General features: G+C 48.1%; 1 protein-coding gene and 1 long non-coding RNA gene across 5 annotated transcripts in view; one reads left to right on the top strand and one right to left on the bottom strand.

Annotated features, from left to right (window-relative positions):
• Positions 1 to 6,480: 6,480 nt before the first annotated feature.
• LOC136399624 (uncharacterized) lies at positions 6,481 to 8,632 on the bottom strand. Its single transcript, XR_010750177.1, has 2 exons — positions 8,309 to 8,632; positions 6,481 to 6,795 (listed from the first exon to the last, which is right to left on the bottom strand). It is a non-coding gene; the product is annotated as an uncharacterized lncRNA (long non-coding RNA).
• A 136-nt stretch (positions 8,633 to 8,768) lies between these two features.
• Positions 8,769 to 22,238, top strand: part of CLSTN1 (calsyntenin 1) — a 76,513-nt gene continuing 63,043 nt past the window's right edge. For 3 of the 4 annotated variants that reach the window (XM_066374994.1, XM_066374991.1, XM_066374992.1), the window contains exon 1: positions 8,770 to 9,104. In XM_066374994.1, the coding sequence (XP_066231091.1) occupies positions 9,014 to 9,104 (91 nt within the window). In that variant the 5' untranslated portion in view covers positions 8,770 to 9,013. Of the gene's footprint in view, positions 9,105 to 22,238 lie in introns of all 4 variants that reach the window. The other variant, XM_066374990.1, reaches the window with a different exon arrangement.

Here is a 22,238-nt window from a genome sequence, read left to right as displayed (position 1 = left end):
ACTTCTCAGCTGGTCCCTCCCCTCTCCTGCAGCCACCAGGTCACCTGCCCCTACCTCCCAGGGCTCAGGGGGAGGGCCGGAGAGGCCCTTCCGCTCCAGTGCTCCCCAGCAATTTGCCTCCCACTGAACCAGCCACCACGAGGGCTCATGGGCATCCTCAGACCCTCTGGGAGGCTGGTTGGGAGAAGCCTGCCTTCCTCCAACAGACAGCCTCCTCATTTGCACCCCCAACTCAATGCCCCAGATGACGGAAGTCCAGCCAGTGCGCGGGAAGGGGAGGGAGGCAGGAGCCAGCATCCCCCTTCCTGCTGCCCCATGGGACTGCACAGAGGGCAGGAACAGAAGTGCCCCCCTAGGTAGGCATGCCCGTCCCCTGGCTCTTCTTGAGGGCTGGAGAGAAGGGGGCAGTGCCAGGCCTGTGGCGGCGAGGTTGCTGGGAAGTTCAAGCTGTGATGCTGCCAGGGCCCATGGTCAGGGCCATGGGAGGGGAGGTTTGGGGAGGTAGGAACCTGCCTCAGCCTTCTAGTCAGTCTAGGACTTTGGGCTCGGCCCCTTACAGAACCAGCAGGATTTGGGCTGGCAGAGAAGAAGGTTAGCCACTCCTGCCTGTCCACAACCGGGGGCTGTGGGCTGAGCGAGAAGGGACCTCGCTGGAAGGAGAGACACCTGTACTGAGTGCTCACACTGTGCCAAGAACAGTGCAGAGTGCTTTCTGTGCAGCATCCCGTTTAATCCAAACAACATCTCTGCGAGGCGCGCGCCATTATGATCCCACTCTGTAGATGATAAAACTGAGAGGAGAGGCCACAGAGCTAGGAAGTGGCTGAGTCAGGTTAAATGAGAGACGGCTGCAGAAGGGCCACATGCAGAAAAGGGCCCCATGCAGGTGAGAGGGTCATGTCTGCAGGGTGTGGGGGCAGGGAGACAGCCTGAGATGATCAGGCCGAACTGGGATAGAGGGGACTGTCCTTGGGGAGGGGATGAAGGGCCCGCTCCTTGGTCAGGACATCCCCTTCCCCTCACTGTTCCATCCCAGCATCTCAGCTCACCCACCACACCATGAGCTCCCGGAGCTAGAGGCGGCATCAGACAGGGCAGAGACCAGCCAAGCACTTCTCCCATCTCGATGACCCCTCTGACTTCTCAGGGCTTTGCAGATACTGGGAGATGATAAGGTCCTGGATGAGAGCTTCGGCTTTGGGGTCTGACAGGTCTGAGTTTGAATCCTGGCTCTACCACTTCTCTGTGTGACTTTGGGCAAATCACTTGACCTCGCTCAGCCTCAGTGCCCCCCTCTGTAAAAGCAGGATCATAACTGTATTCCTTGTATGTGGTTGCCACTAGCATGAGATCAGATAATGCCCATGGCAAACACATGAGTCGTGCTCATTATTTCTTGATCTCTGGGGTAAGGGCGTAATTAATCCCGCTACACAGATGAGGAAGGAGAAAAAAAGAGGTAGCCAAGCAACTAAATGAGCTGGAGGCTGTTGGAAAGCGCCAGAAATTTTGGGAATCTGGCTCTTGACTTGTGGGTGTTCGCTGGTCCAGAGAGTGTCAGGGCCGAGGAGAAAGTGCAGAAGGACCAGAGAGGCCTCATCATCATTGGCAAGTTCCTCCACCCCTCTGAACCCTGTTTCCCATCAGTTAAATAGAGCTGCATAAACCCCTACCAGGGAGATTGTTGTGTGTCCCAAATGCACACAGATGCCCTTGAGAAAGGGAATGCGCTCTACAAAGCGTCCTGGAAAGTGCTGCGTGAAAGTCGTTGACTGACCGTAACCATCATCATCTCCTCCGGCTTCTCGAAGTACATTCGCCTGTGTCACCACCAGCATCGTCACCGTCAGGAGAACGGTTACCACTAATTGAATATCTTCTGGTTGTCACCAGAAGAGCTCAACCCCTTAGATGCGTCCTCTCATTTAATCCGCACAGTAGTCTAAAGGAGGTATTAATTACTATTACGTCCATTTTACAGATGAGGAAACTGGAGCTCAGAGTAATTAGGCTGTCTGGTCTTCCCTGCTAATAACTGGAACTGGGGTCTGTCTGAAGCCAGACCTTGTGTGTTAAAACATTCCTCCTGTTTTTATTTAATTTTATTTATTTATTTATTTTTTACAGAGACAGAGAGAGAGTCAGAGAGAGGGATAGACAGGGACGGACAGACAGGAACGGAAAGAGATGAGAAGCATCAATCATTAGTTTTTCATTGTGCATTGCAACACCTTAGTTCATTGATTGCTTTCTCATACGTGCCTTGACCACGGGCCTTCAGCAGACTGGGTAACCCCTTGCTGGAGCCAGCGACCTTGGGTTCAAGCGCTGGTGAGCCTTGCTCAAACCAGATGAGCCCGCGCTCAAGCTGGCAACCTCGGGGTCTCGAACCTGGGTCCTCTGCGTCCCAGTACAACGCTCTATCCACTGCGCCACCGCCTGGTCAGGCAACATTCCTCCTGTTTTTAAAACCACTTTATTCTATGAGCTCCTCCCAGTTCCAGGATATAGGATGGCGCTGTGGAGAGAACCCTGGTTTGCTGCTGTTTCCACCGTGCAGGACCAGTGACCGGGTTTCCTCCGTGGTTCTGGGGAGGATGGGCCATGTCCTCCTCATGGGCGCTTGTAGAGCGCCCTCCCCTTTCCTTCCCACTGAAACCCAACCCAGACCTTCCCAATGGGGTGTTGTGGGCAGGCAGGGCACGTTGATTTTGTTCATATGTTGTGTGTGTGTAGTGCATGGGTGTGTGATTCATGCTGCAGAATTAAAGAACCAGCCCTCCTCCCCACCACACACAGTGGTGATCTGCCCGTGGGGCCGGGGGATATGCTGCATGTTGTTTTTGGGAGGGAGTAGAGCAGGAAACCCCGATTTTTATCCCATCTCTGGGGTGGGGGCACAGAGGAGCTGCCTACCTGGCCTCTGTGGGAAGGTGAGGTTTTCCTTCCCTGGAAATTCTCACCAGCCAGCAACAGCTGATGCTTCTTGCATGGGAATTCTTTGTTCTATTGCAAATGGAGGGCCATAGAAAGTGTTAGAGAATCTGAAACAAATCCTCAGGCCCTAGCCTGACTCCCTAGAGACCCCAGCAGTGCCACTGGCAGAGGGGCTTAAAGCTCAGAGCCATGGGCAGTCAGGAGTAAGAATAATAATAGCTAATGCTGTGGGTTGGCTCATCTAGTTCTCACGACGGCTGGGGCGGGCACTGACTCATCTCCATTTTACAGACGGAGAAAATGAGACTGGAGAAATGAAGGACCTCACTCAACCAAGGCCACACCAGGAGAAAGTGGCACAACAGGCAAAAGATAATAAAAGGCTCACTGCTAAACTCTGTGTAAAAGAAAAGACTGGAAACCACCCTCAGTCGACAGAGGACTGAGAAAAAAAGACTCTAGGATGACCACATAAAGGAAAAAACAATTTATCTACTCACAACACTTCGGACACCAAGTTGATGGGGTTTCCATACCGAGCAATTCTCTCATTCTGTGTGAGCACTAGCTGGCTGTCTGACAAGTTTAATTTGTAATTTTATTTTTTTAAGATTATTTTTTTTAGTCTGACCAGGCGGTGGTGCAGTGGATAGAGCATCAGACTGGGACTTGGAGGTCCCATGTTCGAGACCCCGAGGTCGCCAGCTTGAGCGTGGGCTCATTGGGTTTGAGCGAGGCTCACCAGCTTGAGCCCAAGGTTGCTGGCTCCAGCAAGGGGTCACTCAGTCCACTGTAGCCCCCTGATCAAGGCTCATATGAAAAATCAATCAATGAACAACTAAGGAACCACAACGAAGAATTGATGTTTCTCATCTCTCTCCCTTCCTGTCTGTCTCTATCTGTCCCTTTGACTCTCTCTGCCACACACACACACACACACACACACACACAAAGATTATTTTCTTTATTTTTTTAAGTGAGAGGAGGGGAGATAGAGAGACAGACTCCCACAAGTTCCCTGACCAGGATCTACCCTGTAACCCTTGTCTTGGGCTGATGCTAGAATCAATGGAGCTATTTTTAGTGCCTGAGGCGGATGCTAGGAGCAATGAGCTATCCTCAGCTCTTGGAATAATGCTCAAACCAATTGAGTCACTGGCTGTGGGAGGGGAAGAGGGATAGACGGGGAGAGGAGGGAGTAGGAGAGAAGCAGATGGTCACTTCTCCTGTGTGCCCTGACTTGGAATTGAATCCGGGATGTCCATATGCCAATCTGATGCTCTATCTACTCAGCAAACTGGCCAGGGCCTTTTTAAAAATTCTTTTTTATTTATTTTTTATTTTTTAGCAAGACAGAGAGAGAGACAGACAGACAGGAAGGGAGAGAGATGAGAAGCATCAACTCGTAGTTGCAATACTTTAGTTGTTCACTGATTGCTTCTCATATGTGCCTTGACTAGGGCTCCAGCTGAGCCAGTGACCCCTTGCTCAAGCCATCCACCTTGAGCTTCAAGTCAGCAGCCTTTGGGCTCAAGCCAGTGACCATGGGGTCATGTTGATGATCTCATGTCAAGCCAGTGGCCCCATGCTCAAGCTTGTGAGCCTGTGCGCAAGTTGGCGACCTCAGGGTTTCAAACCTGGGTTCTCAATGTCCTGGGTTGATGCTGTATCCACTGCGCCACCACAAGTCAGGCTAAACCACATCATTTTGCCTCTTGTTATTATCCTTTCCAGCAGCAATGGAGTGGCCTGGCCAGGCCCCTGGAAGGCAGAGATGGGGCCCAACGGAACTCCTTGCAGGGCTCCGGGGGATGGGTGTTGGCGCTGGGCTGTGGTTTTAGTACCTCCGGGAGTATGTCATCAGTGGCTATCCTCAGGTTTCTCACAACCATTCTCCCTAGCATCCCTGAACTGGGTTTGCTCCCAAGCACATTGTTAGGAGAGCAGTTATGATGACTGCTTACCTGCCTCCAGCTCGCTTCCATAAGCACTTGCTGAGGCTTGCTGTACCAACAGGAATAACACGCCCACCTGAGAATGGCTGGGCTTCCTGGCCAAGAGCTTTCCTGCTTGTGATCTCATTTCATCCTCACAGCAACCCTGGGCCTGGGGGCGGTCTTCCCCAGGAGGGAGCACATGCTGAGTGAGGACTGCCTCCCACAGCCTTGCACGCATCCTGTGCAGGGCATTTTTTGATGCCTGGGGCACAATTTCACACAGGGGCTACGGCACTGTTTGGGGGCTCAGGCAAACATGAAATTGAATCCCAGGCATCCTTTTTAGCAATGGGTTCTGGAGCAAATATTACATTTTTCTAATCTGGAACAATAAAAGTCCCCTCTGGAGCACGTTGCTGAAGACATAAATGATGTGAGCGTAGTGCAGAGGCTGTTGCTATTAGCATGAGTCGTCATGTCAAAAGAGGCAGCACTGTGAATATTGTGTCCTCCCTACCTACTGTTCGTTCAAAAGTTCAAGTCTTGCCCTGGTTGGCTAGCTCCACTGGTTAGAGCATTGTCCTGACATGCCAAGGTTGTGGTTTCGATCCCAGGTCAGGGCACATACAATAATCAACAATGAATGCATGAATAAGTTTTGCATAAATGTGGAATAACAAATTGATGTTTGTCTCTCTCTCTCTCTCAAATTAAAAAGTTCAAGCCTGACCTGTGGTGGCACAGTGGATAAAGCGTCGACCTGGAATGGTGAGGTCGCGGATTTGAAACCCTGGGCTTCCCTGGTCAAAGCAAATATGGGAATTGATGCTTCCTGCTCCTCCCCTTCCTCTCTCTCTCTCTCTAAAAATGAATTAATAAAAATTAATAAAAATAAAAATCAATAAGTAAAATCTTAAAAAAAAAAAGTTCAAGTTTTCCCTGCCTGGCTGACAAAGCCACCACCTTATCTTCCTAAGTGCCCCCTAAGGGTGATGCCTCACTTCCCACTGTTCCAGGGCCCCTGGCAGTGGTGGGCTCTGCTCCAGCAAGGCCCCCCGCTCTGCTAACTCTAACACAAGCCTGCATCGATCCCCAGCGTGGGCCATTTCAAGAATTAACTAATCCGTCACGTGAAAATCTTTGAAAAGTGCCAATATGGCTGAGGCTATTGTCAGGCCAACCGGAAATGGAAGTTCACTGGTTCTCTGGCTTCCAAGACATTCAAGCTGAGCCTTGCAGCTGGAACAACTCTCCTGCAGGCAAATCTCAGCGTGTGTAGGTCACACGGAGCTCACCGGCTGTCTGTCTGCCCACCTGCTGCTGGACCTTTTTGATCTCTTTGTTTCCTTAAGGGATAGTGAGGGTGAGAAGATAAAGGGATCAGGATTCCAGACACCCGGAGAGCTTTTGTTTGTGTTTCTAACAGAACTGAATACATTACACTCTCCCTCTTGGCATCAGCCTATTGACTCAAAACGCAGTTCTCAGATTATACCTTTCTGGTTTGGTTTGTAAATCTCGAAGGTCCCTGGGAACCTGTAGGGCAGTCTCTTACCCTCTGCTGTGTAATCTCCATAATAAACAAACAAACAAACAAACACAGCAATTCATTTAATTCATCACTGTATTTTTACTGGGTTCCTACTGTGTGTTCAGCGGTACAGGGAGAGCTCAGAAGACTCTGGAGGGAAAAAGAAACTGCCACGTGTTTGGATCTCCTGTATTCTAGGCTCTGTGAGGCACTCCAATCGCATCGTTTCATTTAGTTCTCACAACTCTAGGAAATAGGGATTGTTATCCCATTTCACAGGCAAAGAAAGAGACTAGGACAGTTCCATAAGTTGTCCAAGGTCATTTGTAGGAGCAGGAGCCAGAATTCCCATCCAGGGCAGTCTGACTGTACCATCTGGGTCCCACTCTTCTAGTGGGAAGGAGAAAAGGATACAAAGTATCAGATTATCAAGTCTTGGCTGGTCTACAGTAGGTAGGGTTTGGGGGAAAATGGCCTGATAGGAGGACTTCCTGAAGGAGGCAGCCTAGAGGTATACTGTAAGGACCTGAGGCTCAGGGCAGAGATGGAGGAGGGTGTACCTTTGTGATGCAGGCCCTGGGGAAGGAATGAACTGAAGGTAGATAGTGGCGATAGTGGGTCTTGAGTTCAGTTGGGTTGGGCCTGGGGCTGAGAGGTGGAGAGCCTAGGAGAGCTGTCTGGACCTGCTGGGGTAGCAGCAGGGCCCCAGCCACTGGGAGCCAGGAAAGTACGGAAGCAACAGCAATGCCTGGAGAGGATGACTCTGCAGTGCTGGCTGGAAGGAGTTGGGGAGGGGGGGTGGCCTGGAGATGGCAGGGGCCAAGCAGGTGCCTTGGGAAGGGTCCATCTAAGGGGAGCCTAGTCCTCCTGGACTCAGGGGAGGGGGTGGCAGGGGATGCAGAGGTGGAATCTTCAGGCTTTGGCAGAGAATGCCTTTCAGGAACAAAGGACAGGGAAGAACAGATTCCTTACAGATTGCTTTGAAATCCTCAAGTCACATCATGCCTCTGTTCATTGCTGTTCAAGGTTGTCCCAGTAAGATTACGTCTAAATTTCTAATCCTGTCACTTAAGGCACCTCACAATCTGGCCTCAAGCTACCTTTTTGGGTTCCTCGCCCACTGCTCTCCTAAATAAGTCCTCCACTCTCCGCACGCGGAGTGACTCATCCCTCTCATCCCTCCCAGCCTCCATGGCTGCCCACCCCAGCGCGAAAGCCCAGGTGTCTCCACAAGCCCACCAGCAAACACAGCTGTGACGGTCCTTGTGCAGCTACCTTTGATAGCTCTTCCAGCACAGCCTGAAATAATATTTTGTCATTTAATTTTTGCTGTTGGTGTCTCCCTAATGCTACTGTCTTGTCCTGGAGGGCCCATTTTTTTTTTTTACAGTAGTTGCCTCAACTGGGGAAGTCATCACCTGATTTAGTTTCCTCTGCAAACTAGAGCCAGTGTCTCCTAGTGCCTGGCCCACAGGGGCACACCATGACTGTTCCAGTTCTTTCCTCCAGTGTGGGGTGGTCCCAGGGATGGAAGGAAGGTGGGGGCCCTAGGACAGGAGGAAAAGGGGAGGACCCAAGGCTCCTGTACAGGTCCACCATAGGGATCCTTTAATCCATTTGGATCTCTGCATTTCTAAGAGACCTCCAGCATCACCCTAAGATCTCCTAGAAAAGGGGAGCGCATAAATCACCTTCAAAAAGCCACAGACTTCTTCAGCAAATGGAGGAATCTGGAGTTACAAATTCAGGACAGACGCCCCGAGACAGGCAATCCCCCACCCCCTTTGCAGGGCGGGAGCCTCTGCAGCACGTGCAGCGCAGCCCCCGACTGTTTACAAAGCGTGGTTCGCTGACCCCGTCTCCTTGACCACCTTTCACAACTCCGCGAGCTCCCTCGCATCACCTCCACTTGGCAGAAGACACCGAAGTCCTGGGAGGCGACGTGACTTGCCCTCAGCTGCACAGTGTGTTGGCGCTCAGGAGCCAGGGACTGCACCTTCCAGCAGGGTCTGCCCTCCTTCGGAGTGGGGGTGGGACGGGCAGAAGGGGAGGCCCACGCCTCAGGGTACCGCTCGCGTGGCTCCAGAGCCTGGGAACGCGCGTGGGGATGCAGAGCTGATGCTCTCGGAGGTGGCCGGACGGGATGCAGTCCCCGGAGTCTTCGCAGCCGCTCGGGAACCGCCCCTCTGGGCGCGTCCCCGCGGGCGGGTTCGGAGGCGCGCGCGCCCTTCCCTGGCCCCTCCTGTCGCGCCCCGCGCGCTCCCCGGGCCCGCCGCGCGCGCGCCTCCCCTCGCTCCCCACTCCTCCCAGCCCCTCCCCGCCCGCCGACACCCCGCCCCTGGCCGGGTACCCAGCCGGACCCGAGAGAGAGCGCCGCCGCCATCTTAGTTGCTCCCGCCGCTTCCAGCGAAGCGCTGCCTCCGCGGAGGAGAGGGCGCTCGCGGTCTGAGCGCGCGGCTCAGCGTCACGGCGGCGGCTCCTCCGCGGACCCGGGTGCTCGCCGCGGCGCGAGGCAGTCGGCTCCGAGCCGCCGGAGTCCCGCTCGGCGCCCCGCGCGCCTCCCTGTCGCTCCCGCCTCGGGCCGGCCGCGGCGCCGGGAGCCCGAGCGATGCTGCGCCGCCCTGCGCCCGCGCTGGCCCCGGCCGCCTGGCTGCTGCTGGCGGGGCTGCTGTGCGGCGGCCGGGTGTGGGCCGCGCGAGGTAAGCGTCGGGCCGGGTCGGGGTGCAGGGCGTCGGGCCCGGGGCGCGCGCTGCAGGCGCCTGGGGGAGCCGGGCTCCATCCCGGGTGGAGCAGCTGGGCCCTGGTCGCCCCCATCGCAGTCCCGGTGGTGGCGGCGCGGATTTGGGGGATGTGCGGACCCGCGGTCCCCCGTCCTCTGCAGAGCCCGCGGGCTGGGACTTCACCCCCGGGGGAGATGCCATCCACGTATGTGTATTCTGTGCTCAGATGTGCATCGGGCTGGGGGTGCACGGACAGTTTTTGGTGTGTGCTTACATAAGAGCCCACTCCTCCGCATCTCTTTCCAAGATCCCGAGTCTCTGCACCGCGGATATCGCATCTTCGCCCCTTTCCTGCTCCTCCCCCCAGGGTCCTTTCAGCAAATGAGCAGAAGCTGAAACTTCTTGCTCCCCTCCTACCACCTTTCCATTCAAAGGTGAGATTGTGATGAGGTTTACGATCACGGTCTCACCCCGTGTTAGAAATCGTTTCCTCCGCCCGGGACGCCTTGGTGCACCTTTTCCTGACGGTACTTTAGATCCTGCAGGGGCTTCGGTGGCCCCAAGAGAAACAAGAAAACCCTCCTTAGGGCCGAAATTATTTTATGGTTACTTGGCAAAAGACTTTTCTTAATGAATTGGTTATTTTGTTGTTTCAAACTTCATCCACGTAACCTTTTAAACGTTACAGGCTTTCTGATATTGACTGATCTTGCCAACGAAAAGCTTACGCATTGCAGATACATGCTTCCGAACGGGTCTTGGAATCGTAACCATTTTTCTTGGCCTTGGAGGAAAGTAATCCAGTTGCAGTCTAGAGTACTTGAATCTGTTCTTCTGATTTTTTTTTTATCACAATTTTTTTTTGTGATTTTTTTGTTGTGGGAGGGTGAAGGGTGGCTGCAAGGCCAGGTGAAATGGTCATATTTCAATTAAGTAAGCTTTAAAAAAAATTCTCATTTCTCTTCTTTGGCGTGACATGGGGAGAGGATTATGGTATTAACAAATTAAAGGGCAGAGGAGGCAAATAAAAGCATCTTTTGTGCCATGTTCTATTCTTCATGTGGAGGATGAGGATGATAAACTGAGTACTTCTTTTAGTTCATTTCTAACATTGCTGACTTTGTCAAATTCAGGTCTTAGTAAGTATCTAATTGCTCTCAGTTTGATTTTTAAAAGTTACGTCAAGCTAAGTTTGAAATATTCTTTCCACATATGAGATGAAGGTTTGAAAGTATAATATGCTAACACAAAAATGTCAGTTTTGCTTATCTTGGGAGAAACACATTTTAAAAATACGTGCTAGGGTTGGGTATTTTGGGGATAATTTAAGTGTATTTAGTTTAGTCAGTGATAACATTTCCTGTTAAAATCCTTATTTGCTATTTTTTTTTCATTCACCTACTTTTGCTGTTCACTATTGAATTAGCAGTCGGGCTAATTATAGCCCATTGGCATTATTGAGATACTTAAACAGTGTAAATTTCAATATCTGATATCTTCACTATGACACACAAACAGAAGTCTTATGTGAAAGACGACTTGAGTCCTTTGTACTTTGCAAACTTTCTCTAAGCTTTTCTTGGTGCACTTGTAGTACTTTAGAATTCTTAGTCTTCAAAATAAAAGCATTTAAACATCAGTTATTCTGTTGCAGTTATTTTTTTTCAGCTTGCAAGTAAGAAAATATCTTGTGAATATTGCATGCAATGCTGATAAAACAATTTCATTTTGAAACATTGCAAATTAATTTTCTGTGTAAACATGCAATTGGTGGAGACATTTTGTGGGCTTATTTTAAAAGATGATCATGTCAATAACATCTGAATTTTTTACTGCTGCAAGATAGTATGACGTTAGGAACTGCTGTTCATAGTCTAGTCAACTGAAATATATATTAATGGGTCATAGAGATCACATAGGAATTGGAGAGAATGTGTTAGGGTTTATAATCTAAATTGCATTTTGACTATTAATTAGTTGTTTTCTGGAGAACTGTAAATTTCACTTTAATTGTAGCTATAGTTCTTTAAAAAAAATCAAGTAAACCAAAATATGAGGAGAAATATCGTTGGCATATCTGAGGCTTCCTTCTCTCTGGTCAGTCAATTATGAGGAAATAGATGATGACCCTGGCCGGTTGGCTCAGCCGTAGACTATTGGGCCAGCATGTGGATGTCCTGGGTTCAATTCCCCATCAGGGCACACAGGAGAAGCGCCCATCTGCTTCTCCACCCCTCCCCCTCTTGCTTCTCTCTTCCCTCCCTCCCTCCTGCAGCCATGGCTGATTGGAGTGGGTTGGCCAGGGTGCTGAGGATGACTCCTTGGCTTCCCACCTCAGACACTAAGAGCTTGGTTGCTGAGCAATGGAGCAACGTCCCAGATGGGCAGAACACCGCCCCTAGTGGGCTTTCCAGGTGGAACCTGGTGTAGGCTCATGTGAGAGTCTGTCTCTCTGCCTCCCCTCCTCTCACTGAATTAAAAAAAAAGGCCCTGGCCGGTTGGCTCAGTGATAGAGTGTCGGCCTGACATGCAGGAATCCCAGGTTTGATTCCTGGCCAGAGCACATAGGAGAGGCGCCCATCTGCATCTCCACCCCTCCCCCTCTCCTTCCTCTCTGTCCCGTCCCCCCCCCCCCCCAGCTCCATGGCCTCTGCCTCAGGCATTAGAATGGCTCTGGTCGCAACAGAGCTGGGCCCCAGATGGGCAGAGCATCGCCCCCTGGTGGGCATGCCGGGTGGATCCCGGTCGGGCGCATGTGGGTGTCTGTCTGACTGCCTCCCCGTTTCCAACTTCAGAAAAATACAAAAAAAACCCCCACAACAACAACAAAAAAGAGGAAATAGAAAATGAAATATTATAGAAAAAACAGCTTCTATGAAAAAAAAACCCAAATGTATTCATGCAGTAAATTTCAAAGCCAAATAAAATGGACTGTTATTTTCCTGTTTGTATGCAGAATTCTCAGTGAGGCCTCTTCTCATGTCCCATATGAAATTTCATCTCTCCCTGAATCCCTGAGTCCTCCCTTCCCACTAAACTATTCCTTTCTTCCATAGTAATTATTCTGACACCCTTTTTTAATTACTTAATTTGTACATTGTCTATCTCACAAGAACATATGCCCCAAGATGGAAGGGAGTCTGGTCTGTTTTGTTGCATATGTATCTTGTTTTCACCTGACAGATAAATGTTATATACTGAAAAAAGCATCATAGACATGAGTATAAAACAACTTAAATTCTGCAATATGGATATCAGGATTCATTAGTAGATATTTTTTCAAGGATCCTTTTTTTTAAATGTTTATTTTATTGATTTTGGAGAGAGGAAGGGAGAGAATGAGAGAGAGAAAAAAAAGAGAGACAGGAACATCAGTCTGTTCCTATATGTACCCTGACCAGGAATTGAACCAACAACCTCTGTGCTTCAGGATGATGCTTTAACGATCGGTGCTATCTGGACAGGGCACATCCTTCTGTTGATTTGCAGTGTTGGGGATATTAGATCATAAAAATTGGCAGCAGCTTTTGAAGGCTATTGCTTTGTGCTACCACTCTGAGTCCATTTTTTAAAAACCCACTATAATACTCAGTCTTTTTAGAAAATAATTTTTTAATTAAAAAAAGAAAAGAAAATGGTTTAGTAATTTGTATTCTTCAGAAGCAACTTTGAAGATAAAGTCATTTGAATATGCACTTCAATATTATGTTTAATCTAAAATTTTTATTAAAGTATTTCACATAGGAGACCTATAAATTGCTAAGGAAATAATAAAATATTAATAATTCTGAATGTATTCTGATTTAAGAGCAGTAACTGATTAACTGGAATCTTAATGTTAAATAGAGTCTATCTTCTGGCTACATACTACTTTTAGGAGAAAAAGCGTAAAACCAAGCAATTTCATAGGAATTCATTTTCAAAAGGAAGTTTTAGGAGTTCGTCTCTTACATTATTTGTGTCAAGTACTATTTGATTTTTGAGCAAAAACAGTATTTCAGTTTTAGATATGAGGAATATGACCCAATAAGTGGAATTTTAATGAAATATAACATCATTTTTGCACAGAAATTAGAAAGTCCTAAAATTCCATGACACTGCTTTCAGGACTTGGTTAAGTTTATTTATTTATTTATTTTTTTAATATATATATTTTTTTCTTTCATTTTTCTGAAGCTGGAAACAGGGAGAGACAGTCAGACAGACTCCCGCATGCGCCCGACCGGGATCCACCCGGCACGCCCACCAGGAGCGATGCTCTGCCCACCAGGGGGCGATGCTCTGCCCATCCTGGGCGTCGCCATGTTGCGACCAGAGCCACTCTAGCGCCTGAGGCAGAGGCCACAGAGCCATCCCCAGTGCCCGGGCCATCTTTGCTCCAGTGGAGCCTTGGCTGCGGGAGGGAGGGGAAGAGAGAGACAGAGAGGAAAGCACGTTGGAGGGGTGGAGAAGCAAATGGGCGCTTCTCCTGTGTGCCCTGGCCGGGAATTGAACCCGGGTCCTCCGCACGCTAGGCTGACGCTCTACCGCTGAGCCAACCGGCCAGGGCGACTTGGTTAAGTTTATTAAACCAACTTTTAATGTTTATTTATTTATTTTCTTCTTATTTTTTTTTAAGTGAGAAGAGGGGAGATAGACTCCCGCATGTGCCCAACTGGCATCCTAGGTCTAGGCTGATACTTGAATCAACTGAGCTGTTTGTCCTCAGTGCCTGGGGTGCTTAAACCAGTCAGGCTGAGCTACTGGCTGCGAGAGAAGGTGGGGAGAGGGAGGGGGATAGAAACAGATGATCTCCTCTCTTGTGCCCTGAGGGAGGATCAAACCCAGGATGTCTGCCTGCAGGGTTGATGCTCTATCCCACTGAAACAACTGGCCAGGGCCCAGCTTTTTGTTTTCAAAATGAGGAACCTGCCTGTGGTGGTGCAGTGGATAAAGTGTCAATCTGGAATGCCGAGGTCAGTGGTTCGAGACCCTGGGCTTGCCTGGTCAAGGCACATATGAGAGTTGATGCTTCCTGCTCCTCCCTGCTTCTCTTTCTCTGTCTCTTTCTCTGTCTCTCCTCTCTAAAAATATGAATAAATCAATTAATAATAATTGAAAAAAAATATTTTAAAATGAGGAACCTGAGGGATGTTAAAATTTTAAGACACAAAAAAAGGATTGAATTAGTTTTGTGATTGCTTTCTAAGACAGGAAAATGTAATTTTGGGGGATAGAGTTTTCATTTATGAGAGTTTAAACAAAGTAGGAGATCTGGTTATCCTGGAAATCACCCAGAGTCTATTTCTTACATGTTCTGGTTAATTGAGGTTTGAGATCACTAAGCTTTTAAAGAGACCTTGCTGGGGCTCTCTGTGGAGCACGCCTACGACTGTCCCCCAGGCATGGTTTCCTTGCCTCTCTCTTTCTCCTGAGCTCCAAGGGCCCTTCGTTTGCCTCATTAACTTGTTTCCTGAACCCATTTCTTCTACAACTCACTTCTACCTCTGTGACTTTCAAAATAAACTTTCTCTTATAAAAATAAAAAAATTGAGTGTGGGTTGCCTTGAATGTGGGCTTATCAACATAATCTCATGGTCACTGGCTTGAGCCCAAAGGTCGCTGGCTTGAGCAAGGGGTCACTGACTGGCTCTGCTGGAAGCCCTGGTAAAGGCACGTATGAGAAAACAAATCAATGAACAACTAATGCCGCAACTATGAAGTGATGCTTCTCATCTCTCTCCCTTCCTCTCTCTTTATCTCTCGCTAAAAAGAAAAAAAAAATAGGCCTTGTTTCTTCTATGGTCTTGATTTGGTGAGAGCAGTGGTATTGGAGGAAATGTGTCTTTTATAAATAAAATTTAGGATGTTGATTTGTTATAAAATACAGAGCTTCAGGGGCATAGATTCAAGAGTGACGGGAATGATTTGTGCAGTGCTGTGTTCTTGCACTGTTCGAAAAACAACCCTCAAAAGTGATGTTTTGATGGCAGCAGAGACTGTGCAAGCCAGAGATAGGGACCCTCATACTATGACTAGTCTCCTGCCCGCACATCAGGCCGACACGACACACGATGCCTCGCATTTCCTAGAGCCGCCACCACCCAGGAGTTGGAGTGTGGTGTTCAGCTGTCCTTGATTTGATCAGTTCTTCTTCCCTGTTTTGGGAAAATTTTTGTTTATTTTCTCATTTAGCTGTAGGTTGATATTATTAATTTTATCTCTAGATCTGTTGCTAAGGCTTTTTTATTTTTAAAGTTCTAGGCAAAGGTTGTTATTTCAAAGTATAACTGAATTTAGAACATCTTAAAAACCTATAAAACACATCTGAAAGCTCCTTCTTTCCATTCCTAAACCCCAGTAAGAAGTAGGTGATAGGTAGCATTGTAAAGACAAATCATGTTTTTTGTTTTGAGAGAGAGAGAGAGAGAGAGTGAGAGGGGAGGAGGAGAGACAGATGAGAAGTATCAACTCCTAGTTGTATCATTTTAATTGTTCATTGATTGCTTTTCATATTTGCCTTGACCAGGGGATTCCAGCCAAGGCAGTGATTCCTTGCTCAAGCCAATGACCTTGGGCTTTAAGCCAGCCACCCTTGGGCTCAAGCCCTTGGCATCATGCCGATGATCCCACGCTCAAGCCGGCAACCTGCTCTCAAGTTGGCAAGCCCAGGCTCCAACCTGAGACCTTGGGGTTTCCAGGGCTCTCGGTGTTCTGGATAGATGCTCTATCCACTCACTGTGCCACCACTGGTTGGGCAAAGTATTTTCTTTTTAGAGGTTTTTGTTTTGTTTTGTTTTTAAGCAAGAGAGAGAGAGACAGGAAGGAGAGAGATGAGAAGCATTAACTTGTAGTTACAGCACTTGAGTTGTTCATTGATTGCTTCTCATATGCTCCTTGATGGGGAGCAGGGAGGCTCCAGCTGAGCCGGTGACCCGTTGCTCAAGCAGGTGAGCCTGTGTGCAAGCCGGGTAAGCCCATGCTCAAGCCAGCCACCTCGGGGTTCGAGCCTGGGGCCTTGGTGCTCTGTCCATTGGCCACCACTGGTTAGCCTTCTTATTAGAGTTTTAAGTGGCTGATTTTTTTTCTCCTTTAGGGACAAACTGACATTTCATCCACCCAGCTTCTTTGCTGTTATCTCATGTCATTCCTACCCGAGACCTTAGACTTTAAGTTGAAAGGAGCTTTGAAAAGTCTTCTATGTGGAAGCAGCCTCCCTTATAAAACAGAGGGATCTTCACATGACCCTGACAATTGATCTCTCAGCCTGGGAATTTGCTAGCACACAAAGCCACCCTTTTCTTTAAAACATTGTTTGAACCTTTAGTCAGCTTTCCTTAGAACTAAATCTTATCAATCCCTCAAATCCTTGGCGGCATCCAGTCCCGCAGCTCTTTGTAATTGCACCTGTCACTTTAAGAAAAGCGCAGAGCACTTGTGGTCCAGCAGCCGTCCCCCACCGTCCCCAGGCCCTGATTCCTGGATCTGATCTGAGGGTGAGCTGGTGCCCGGCTGCAGGCGGAGTGACTGGGGGACTAGCCTAGTCTCAGGCAGGGTAACTATCTAGGTTGTGGATCAGGGTGTAACTTTATGAAGGGGACTGGAGGAATCACTAGAATTCTTAAACTGCACGTAGTTTAGAAAATGTTATATATATATATTTTTGTTTATTAAATTGATTGATTTTAGAGAGGGAAGAGGGAGCAAGATTGTAGTTGCTTCACTTTAGTTCATGGATTGCTTCTCGTGTGCGCCTCGACAAGGCAAGCTCGGGGTTTCGAACCTGTGACCTCAGTGTTCCAAGTTGATGTTCTCTCCACTGCATCACTGCGGGTCAGGCTAGAAAATGACATTTTTAAATAAAATTCTTGTTATGCTCATTGGCTAAAACATGTGCTTTTAAAAAGTATATTATTTTGCCTGGTTCTTTGATTTTTATTCTTTAATTTACTATTTTGTTACTTACCCAATCTTCAATCCTAGTATCAGACACTTAGAAATATATCTTCAGAGTCAAAGTGAATTTTAAAACTCAGTAAAAATGAATGTCATCTTTGTTTAGTACCTACTTAAAGTCTAACAAAGACATTTATTCTGGGCTCTTCCTAATACTGCAAAATTTTTTCTTATGTATACAGTACTTTCATTTTAAGGACCACCAAGGGAAAAGAGTGGAATGTCATAAACTTAAATTGAAATATGTAAAACCTGAGAATAATTTGTATAAGGCTGTAATTAAGTGGCCTTTAAAGAACATAATTTATTCCATCTGAAATGCAGAATTCAGTCACATTTCATTTTGCATATTTTAGATGTAGTTAATGATGAATATTGATAGCCCCAGCTGCATAATATATGTGGCCAAGTGCAGAATCAAAGTGCAGGGCCCCTTTGTTCAAAAATTGAGCATTTCAAGAGGGCAACACCATTAAGCCAGGCATGAGGCCCATCATAGTCTGGAAACCAGCCTTGACCGTGGACAGACTCGTACTGCAGAGTATGAATAGTCAGAATGCAGCCCGGCCCTCAGACGCTAGCCAGAGCCCTGGGTCCTGGGGCACCCTTTCCGATGAGCCAGCTGATGCACAGCGCCTCTGGGGCACCTCCCTGCTGACACCTCCTCCCCTCATTGGAAGACTTACTCTCAGGGGGCCTCAGGGTGGAGGCTGCATACTCTTCTCTGTCCCCCAGCACCTAACAAAGGACAGACCACACCAAGTTCACCATAGACAGTGTGAGCCCAGCAGAGGTGGAGGCTAATTGAGGAACAGGGTTGCTTTCGATGGGGGGGATTAGATTAAAGCCTTTGCGCCAAGCAGATTGTGTTTACCTTTAGACCGCCCTGGCTAATGCATGCCAGTGTCCTCTCACTTACGGAATTAGTAACAAGGATAACAGAAATAATTGAAATTCTCCGATAATCCCAAATCTTTTTTATTTTTTGACCATGCATTTCAAATGCTTATCAAAAGAGCTGGTAAGTAGCAAAACTCACTGACTTTAATTTCATTTTCTCCCCAGGCCCATTCACTGTGGGCTACAGTTACAGAGGACCAGTGGGAGGGTTAGGGAGTGGGCAGCGCCACCCACAGTCGTTGGAGCAGAGCTGTGCTCATGGCAGGGTCCCTTGCTGACCTGCGGCCGGGATTAGAAAGCCTTGAATTGGCAGTGTTTCTGATCTTGCTTCTGAGTTGTTTGTAAATATCCTCTGATATCTGCCCTGATGGCTTAATAAAGCATTTTTATTTGGCAACAGTTTAAAAAAATCCATTCCTAAGTGTATGAAGCCTTCTCTTGCTTAATTAAAAGAAGCAACTAATAAGCAGCTTCTAAATAGTCAAAGCCTAGGATAGAAAATGACATGAATGGTTTGTTTTGTTTTGTTTTTTTGTAAGAGAGGGAGGGAGAGACACAGAGACAGGAAGGTAGAGAGATGAAAAGCATCAACTCATAGTTGGGCACATTAGTTGTTCATTGATTGTTTTCTCATAGGTTCCTGGATGGGGTGGGTGGGGGGCTCCAGCCAAGCCAGTGACCTCTTGCTCGAGCCAATTACCTTGGGCTCAAGCCAGTGCCCTTGGGGTCCTGTCTATGATCCTGTGCTCAAGCCGGCAACTTCGGGGTTTCAAACCTGGGTCTTTAGCATCCCGGGTCACAGCTATCCACTGATCCACCACCTGGTCAGATGAATGCTTTTTATATGAATGCTGACATTTTTAATCCTTTACTAACTAGAAGAACAAGTACCGATGAGATAATTTCATAACATGGCTTTTCCCCCTAATAATGACTTGTATTAATAATAACTACAACATTAATATTTGTTTCATGAAATGTCTTAGCTAGGTCATAAATTCCAGTAATAATACATATTTGCTTATGCAGTTGATAGTTTCTTTTTAGTAAGAGAGAGATAGGGACAGACAGGAAGGGAGAGAGATGAGAAGCATCAACTCATAGTTGCAGCACTTGAGTTGTTCATTCATTGCTTCTCATACATGCCTTTACTGGAGGCTCCAGCTGAGTCAGTGACTCCTTGCTCAAGCCAGTGACCTTGGGCTTCAAGCCAGCGACCTTTGGGCTCAAACCAGCACCCATGGGGTCATGTTCTGATCCCATGCTCAAGCAAGCAATCACAGGGTTTCAAACCTGGGTCCTCAGCATCCCAGGTCAGTGCTATATCCACTGTGCCACCACTTGGTCAGGTGGTCGTTTCTTTTTTAAAAATTATTTATTGGCTGATTGCTTTTAGAGAAACGTTGATTTGTTAATTCACCCATTCATGCATTCATCAGTTGATTCCAGCATGTGCCCTGGCCAGGGACCAAACCTGCAACCTTGGTGTGTGAGGCTGACGCTCTAACCAGCTGAGCTGTTGGGCAGGGCTCAGTTGATAAAGGTTTCTTTTTTTTTTTAGGTTTCTTAACCCCATTTCCCCCCTAGAATTATTCTTTCTGAGTATTTTTGAAAGGTTTGAGAGTTTTTACTACTTTGAAAGAGTAATGCAGCCTGACCGGTGATGACAGTGGGTAGAGCATTGACCCAAACGCTGAGGTTCCTTGTTCAAAACCCTGAGGTCACCGGCTCGAACCCTTCCCCCATCGAGGCATGGCCGAGAAGTAATCAATTCACTAAAGTGAAATGACTATAAGTTGATACTCATCTCTCTCCTCCTCCCCAATTAAAAAAAAACACAACCCTTTCTTTCTTTCTTTCTTTCTTTCTTTCTTTCTTTCTTTCTTTCTTTCTTTCTTTCTTTCTTTCTTTCATTCATTCATTCATTCATTCATTCATTAAATAGAGCCAGAGAGAGACAGGAATATCTGTTCCTATATACGCCTTCACAAGGAATGGACCAGCAACCTCTGTGCTTTGAGATGATGCTCTAACTAACCGAGCTATCTGAACAGGGCAAAAAGAAAAAAAAAGAGAAAAATTAAATAAATAAAAAAGTAATGATGAGGCAAGTGTGTTTTCTTTGAATTTTTTTCTTATGAAGTATATACGGATGCACCTTTATTCTCAGTGCTGATGGACAGATGAAGCCAGGGGCAGCGAGAAAGTAGATGTGGGCCATTTGGTCAGGTTTTGGTCGGTTAGGCCTGAAGGGAGAAGGCTGCTAAAAGGGTTTCTGGAAGTTTCTGTTTTATCTGGAAACTCAGCTGAGTGGTGTAGGAGCAGAAAGGGATTTGGGGTGAAAGCCTTGTCTTGGAATAGAGCAGTCCTGATTGTACCTTCTTATCTTTTGGAAACCCAGGTGTGTATAGACAGGTAAATGGAGGTAGGCTGGTAGGTGGACAGTGATGGAACCCTGACATCTGAAAAGCCCCCGGTGGTTGTTCACAAAAGCTACCCACGTCTAGCCCTGCTCAGGTTGAGGTCTGTTCTCCTGAAACGCTCGGGCACATTCTGTCCCCCACTCTCAGGTTTGCCTGCCTGGGGAGAGTGAGGTCAGCCCTCGCTGAGGTTCCTTGACCACGTCAGCTCTGCTGAGTGTCAACTGCTTCAACCTAGCTTTGTCTTTTTTGTGTGTGACAGAGAGGGACAGATGGGGACAGATAGACAGGAAGGAAGAGAGATGAGAAGCATCAAGTCTTTGTTGCGGCACCTTAGCTCATTGACTGCTTTCTCATATCTGCCTTGATGGGGGGGTTGCAGCAGAGCGAGTGATTCCTTGCTCAAGCCAGTGACCTTGCGCTCAAGCTAGTGAGCCTGTACTCAAGCCGGCGACCTTGGGGTCTTGAACCTGGGTCCCCTGCAGCCCAGTCCAATGCTGTATCAACTGCACCACCACCTGTTCAGGATAGCTTTGTCTTGATGTATTGTTTCCTAGGACCCATTTCTGATTGCCAGGTGGCCTGAAAAAGCAGTTCATGATGATCTATTAAGACTCGGAACTTGGAACTCAAATTGTATTTTTCCCATGGAAACACAATTATAAATTGTTTAAGCTGTGCCCTGGCTGGTTGGCTCAGTGGTAGAGCATCAGCCTGGCACGTGCAAGTCTTGGGTTCAGTTCCTGGCCAGGGCACATAGAAGTGCCCATCTGCTTCTCTACCCCTCCCCTTCTCCTTTCTCTCTGTATCTCTCTTCCCTTCCTGCAGCCAAAGTTGGTCCTGGGTGCTTAGGATGGCTCTATCGTCTCCGTCTCAGGCGCTAAAAAATGGTTCCAGTTGCAATGGAGCAAGGGCCCCAGATGGGCAGAGCCCCCTGGTGGGCTTGCTGGGTAGATCCCAATCAGGGCGCATGAGGGAGTCTGTGTCTGCCTCCCTGCCTCTCACTCAATTAAAAAAATAAGGAAAGATTGTTGAAAACCCATTTAACGCACAACAAGAGAAAATCGGGCAGATTTGCAGTAAAGCACAGCATGCCTCCCATCACCATATTAATAATTATATAAACTGGCAATTGACGTGCTTGTTAAACTTTTGTGGTCAGTAGGCCTTGAGGTAGAAGAGTGGCTTTAAAAGGTTTGGGGTGTCGGGCTGTGGTCTCACACTCCTGGACTCACCCTGGGGGTTGAAGAGGCAGTAGGAGAGAGGCTGAGGAGGAGGGAGGGGCCCCTGACTTGGCTTCCAGGCAACCCAGTCGGAGAGAGGAGGAGGAGGTGTGACCTGTTCATGGTTACCTCGAACAGGAGGAAAGGAAGCGGAAGGGAGGAGACATGGGCCCACGAGCCCCCAGTGCCCAGGTGTTCGGGAGTGGGGGACAGGCGGTGGGCGAGGAGGTGGAGGAGAGGCAGGGTCCGGGCAGTGGGCCTTCCTCAAATGCTGGCCCTCGGCAGGCGGTGCAGACACCGTGCCAGAACTGTGACTGTGTGTGCAGGTTGTCCTTGCAGGGACTACCTACTAATGCGTGTGACTTCAAGGAATGACTCACGGTCAAATGTACTTAATATTTTTCATCGAAGAAGATTTCACTTAAAAATTGCTATTTAAGCCCTGGCTGGTTGGTTCAGTGGTAGAGTGTTGGCCGGGCCTGTGGATGTCCCAGGTTTGATTCCCAGTCAGGGCACACAGGAAGAAGCGCCCATTTGCTTCTCTACCCCCTACCCCTCAGTTCTCTCTCTCTCTCTTCTCCTCTCCTCCTGCAGCCATGGCTTGATCAGAGTGAGTTGACTCCTGGCGCTGAGGA

This window comes from Saccopteryx leptura, chromosome 3, assembly GCF_036850995.1.
Source record: "Saccopteryx leptura isolate mSacLep1 chromosome 3, mSacLep1_pri_phased_curated, whole genome shotgun sequence".
Taxonomy (NCBI): Eukaryota; Metazoa; Chordata; class Mammalia; order Chiroptera; family Emballonuridae; genus Saccopteryx; species Saccopteryx leptura.
Note: the sequence above shows the minus strand (reverse complement) of the source record. Positions and strands in the feature narration are given on the sequence as shown.